The 5,000-nt window shown below is 47.5% G+C and overlaps 1 protein-coding gene across 1 annotated transcript in view; it reads right to left on the bottom strand.

Moving 5' to 3' along the window:
• Nucleotides 1-5,000, bottom strand: part of kcnd1 (potassium voltage-gated channel, Shal-related subfamily, member 1) — a 1,001,373-nt gene that overhangs the window by 13,686 nt on the left and 982,687 nt on the right. The window contains exon 5 of the mRNA XM_039799938.1: nt 921-1,083. Within this exon, the coding sequence (XP_039655872.1) occupies nt 921-1,083 (163 nt within the window). The remainder of the gene's footprint in view (nt 1-920; nt 1,084-5,000) is intronic.

Genomic DNA, 5,000 nt, shown 5'->3' with positions numbered 1-5,000 from the left:
ATACTGTTTCTGCCTTCCCTGCTCTACCTGTAAAGCACTTTGGGTCAACCGTTGTTCGTTTTAAATGTGTTATACATATAAAATTAACTTGACTTGACTTGACTTGACGACTGGACCAATGACAGGACGTCATCACTCGCCAAGTCATGGCGACCAAATAAACAACAGGGCTAGTACTACTTGTCACTCAATCTTAGGCACAAACAGCGACGAAAGCCGCGACATGAAATCCGCACTCATGCGGGTCCCGTTACATATGACAGCTACAGTTTATTGGAAAACAGCATTGTGGACACTGACTTTGATGAATTTACTGTTTATCAGACCCCCAGATGAGACAAGAAGCTAACGTTAGCTAACGTTAGTGAACGCTGCTGTGACGGCCCCTCTGCCTCTGCAGGATTTCAACCAACCGTTTAAATCTGAGCATGCGCAACTCACATTTGCACTCAACTCAAATCGGGCAGTGACACAGGTAATTGACATTCACGTACGGTTATCACGGGTCTTTTTTTACCGGACCAAAACCCGCGGGCGGGCGTGTTTCATCATAATGACTGAAAGTGTGATGTGAGATGCCAAAGAGAAACTAAACGCTGTTTCTCCCCCCCCCCCCCACTGTGAACGATACCCAGAGGTGTATAGTCCAGGTGCCAGAAAGTAGAAATCCTGTCCAGCAGCTGTCCCAACCATCACTAAACCAGCTCCTCTACCAGGTAGATGAGCTCGTTAGTGAAAACACCTGTTCTAGATGTAGAGGCAGATCCAAAAACATGGCAGGATTTTTACTTTCTGGCACCTGGACTATACACCTCTGACGATACCAAAGCCTAATTATTTGGTAGGAGAACCCTGGAAGCAACATGCTGATAGAGGCCCTGGGAACTGTGTGGATGAGGAGTTCTTGCTGATGTACCGACCTGCTGCGCTCTCATCTTGTCCGCCCTCTGGTTCTGGTGGTAGATGCGGCTGAAGTTGGACACGATGACGGGCACGGGCAGGGCGATCACCAGCACGCCGCTCAGAGAGCAGATGGAGCCGAAGATCTTCCCCGCGATGGTGTTGGGAACCATGTCGCCGTACCTGCAGGGAGAAAAAACAGTCGGAGTTACGGTTCTGCGTTGAACCTAAGCTGGACGTAGGTACGGGTAGATATGGACCCCACAACAACTGTGATTGGTCCGCTCGGCCGTGGCGTGGTAGCGTTGCATTTCTCCTCCCCCTCTGACTCATTTATTGGTTCTCCTTCTCCATAAACAACATGAAATCAAGGAGAGGGTTAACTTTTCCTGCTACCACAGGACATTTGGCGCTCTTATCATAGACAGTATATATATAAACTGGACCAGCAGACCCCGTGTCTCTGTACGAGACCAGTGAAGGATATCAGAAGTCTCTTTCCCGGTGCTGGCTGAGCGTTACTGAGCAGCCTCCAACTGAGCTTGAAGACGTAGATGTGACGTGAGCAACCTGTCTGAAAGTGTGAAGTCTTCTGGTAGCTGTGCCGAGAAATCTCAATCATTCCCAATCTTACAGAGACGGAGAGCGTAGGGTATATGTAAGGAGATAACATAGACACAGGCTAATTACTGATCACTAACATGCTAGTTAACATTAGTCATTAAACCTAAACAGATAATGGAAGTCCAAACTGCCTGTGAGCTTCTCCTGTACTATACGGTAACTCCTCTACTGTGTGACAGTAAGTCTCGTGGTTATGACCCAATCGTTAGCCTATTGTTATAAAAGCGTCTGCTACGGAGCCATAACGTGAGCTACAAGGTAATGGAGCCTTTTATACATTGTCGTGTTTCTTTAGAAATAAACAACGGACAAATAGAGTCTTTAAACGCTTCAGATGTAAAGTTATTCTCTGTCAAAGTGACGTCAGAATGAATGGGAGTCAATGGGATGCTAACGGGAGGTGATGGCTCGGTAGCATCAAAATGGCGCCATGGAGGTTCGAGTTCTGAAGCGAAGCTTACCCCCCTTGGTTATTATACTTCCTCACCTTACTTCCTGCTTTGCTCTCGTCAGAACTACTACGGCCACTAGAGGGCGCCGCCACTAGAAACCTAAATATAGTATAGGTCAGAATGATGCTGGGACAAACCACTTATGGGGGAGTTTTCTGGGGAAAGAGAGTTTAACAGAACTGAACACAAACCAACACCTGCCTTGAAGACTTTTTACAAAAGCTTTTAAAGGGGTGATAGAATGCAAAACTGATTTTACCTTGTCATAGTTGAATAATGACAGTTTAGTGGGTAACCAGGACATACATAGAAGCTCTAAATCCCATTGACACCTCTTTCCTCTGAAAATCTCACTATTTGAAACTGCCTCTGAAAACGGGCGAATCTCAACGAGCCGCAATAGTTGACGTCAACTATTTCGGCCCCTCCTCATTTGGCTGTAGTCTCTCTCTTTGTCACGCCCCAACATTTACATAGGCTACACAACTGACCTGAGACCAGTTAGTCTTCTGAATCTAGGTCGTGCAGATCTCAGAAATTGTATACATTGTTCATCTGCGATTTTATCATTAAATTCACTTCTGAGACTTTTTTATGCGAGAAATCAACTATGTAGAGGTCAAAAATGGGCCGTTTTACGAAGATTGATGTCTAATTGCAAATTTTGTCCGACTGTGTGTCAGAGTTCAGAGGCTGGTGTAGCTGCCTCGCCGCCCGGCCTGCCTTCCTCCACAGACCCCGGCCTGCCTTCCTCCACAGACCCCGGCCTGCCTTCCTCCACAGACCCCGGCCTGCCTTCCTCCACAGACCCCGGCCTGCCTTCCTCCACAGACCCCGGCCTGCCTTCCTCCACAGACCCCGGCCTGCCTTCCTCCACAGACCCCGGCCTGCCTTCCTCCACAGACCCCGGCCTGCCTTCCTCCACAGACCCCGGCCTGCCTTCCTCCACAGACCCCGGCCTGCCTTCCTCCACGGCCTGCCTTCCTCCACAGACCCCGGCCTGCTGTGAGGTAGATGGAGCTCCGTCACGGCTGGCAACCAAGCGATAAACGAAATAAACGACCAAAACGTCCCCGTGAACGCAAATCAATAGATTACACAACGCGACCATTTCACGAACTGCGGTGAGCCCTTATCAGCGCCATTAAACACGCATAACCAACCCGTGTGCGATGCTTTGAAACCTATAATAAGTTGAAGTTGTATTTACTGTAATGCCTAACCTGAGAGAGGGAATTATCTGGCAGTAATTAGCTGAGTGATTGTGTACGATTCTCAGTGCGATGACAGCCGATCGGGTCAGGTTTTCCTCAGCGGCGAGCCATATTGGCAGCTGGGAGCAGATCAATAGCCGAGCGAGAGCCGAGTGGAACAGAAGTCCTCGGGAATCGACGGAGACGTCAGACTGAGGCCAAACAGCCGGGATGGATCTGTGCTGGATCCCCCCCGGACATTAAACACCCCCCTCCTCTTTTACTCCCATTATTTAGACACAAACTCTTCTGTTTCTCAGGCTGCAAAGTTCGTAAAATGAGCAAAAACATTGTGACACCAACTGTGTTTCGTACATTATGGGAAAAGGACATTCTTAAATCCCAAATCTCTCTTTCTCTCTCTCTCTCCTCTCTCTCTCTCTCTCTCTCTCTCTCTCTCTCTCTCTTTCTCTCTCTGTCTCTCTCTCTCTCTCTCTCTGTCTCTTCTCTCTCTGTCTGTCTCTCTCTCTCTGTCTCTCCATCTATCTGTCTGTCTCTCTCTCTCTCTCCACATCAGTCTGTCTGTCTGTCTCTCTCTGTCTCTCCCTCTCTCTCCCTCCATCTGTCTGTCTGTCTCTCCCTCTCTCTCTTTCTCCATCAGTCTGTCTGTCTCTCCCTCTCTCTCCATCCGTCTGTCTGTCTCTCCCTCTCTCTCCATCAGTCTGTCTGTCTCTCCCTCTCTCTCCATCAGTCTGTCTGTCTCTCCCTCTCTCTCCATCCGTCTGTCTGTCTCTCTATCTAAAGCTAACTGGAAGTTAGACAGAATGCAGCTTTAACTTGAACTTCTCAGAACCGGTAGCTTCTTTCATTATTTTTTACAGTCTGTGGCAATAACCCAAACAACTAATGAATGAAAGGACCATAACATCCTTTCTCTTGGGGCTATAGAAGAAAGCTGTGAGTACAGAATGTAAATGCAGTGGTAGATGAATGAAGCTGTGATGGAGCATCTGCCAAAATGTTAAGTCACACGGTACATCTGCAACATCAGCCTCATTAGCCTGCAGTTAATGTTACGTTTCACAGAAAGAAGAGAAAGAAGAAACTCTGTAGCTGCAGTCATCAGATCAGCACATTCTCGTGAACGGATTCGTACGATATCGTAAGCAAGGTTGCTTTCAGACCTGCCTCGTTTGGTCCGTTTAAAATAAAACCTGGAGTGTTTTGGTCAGATAGTCTGGTGTGTGTGTTTTACTTTCAGAGAGCAGCAGCAAATCTGCAGCAGCCTTGAGTCTGCAACCAAACATTACACGCAAAGCACCTTTAATGGACTGTAAATAACCTTTGATGCTGCTTCTGCTGTGTGTGTGTGTGTTGTGCATGTGTGTGTGTATGTGTGTGTGTGTGTGTGTGTGTGTGTGTGTGTGTGTGTGTCCCTGTCACTCTAATTGATCCAAGAATAGCTCGGCTCCCAGTGGACGGCAGAGACTAACCTACATCCAACAGAACTGCTGCGACCTGACACCGGATCACACACAGACAAAACCTTAAAGGGTAACTACCGTTTTTTCTACCTAGGTTTTTGTGTCTGAGCGACGATTTTTGAAAGTGTTCCGGTATTGACCGTGAACGCTGTAATGTAGCCCTACAGGACTAATGTTCAGCATCAGTTAGAGTCCACTAAAAGTTCTGTTGTTGCTGCTGACAGACTCACATTATTACTCTAAGGGTCTGACTACATTATGGACTGTTTTCATATAGCGCTTTTCTAGTCTTAACGAATACTCAGAGCTTTAACATAGTACAGGAACCATTCACCATTCATACAGAT

This window comes from Perca fluviatilis, chromosome 5 (assembly GCF_010015445.1).
Source record: "Perca fluviatilis chromosome 5, GENO_Pfluv_1.0, whole genome shotgun sequence".
Taxonomy (NCBI): Eukaryota; Metazoa; Chordata; class Actinopteri; order Perciformes; family Percidae; genus Perca; species Perca fluviatilis.
Note: the sequence above shows the minus strand (reverse complement) of the source record. Positions and strands in the feature narration are given on the sequence as shown.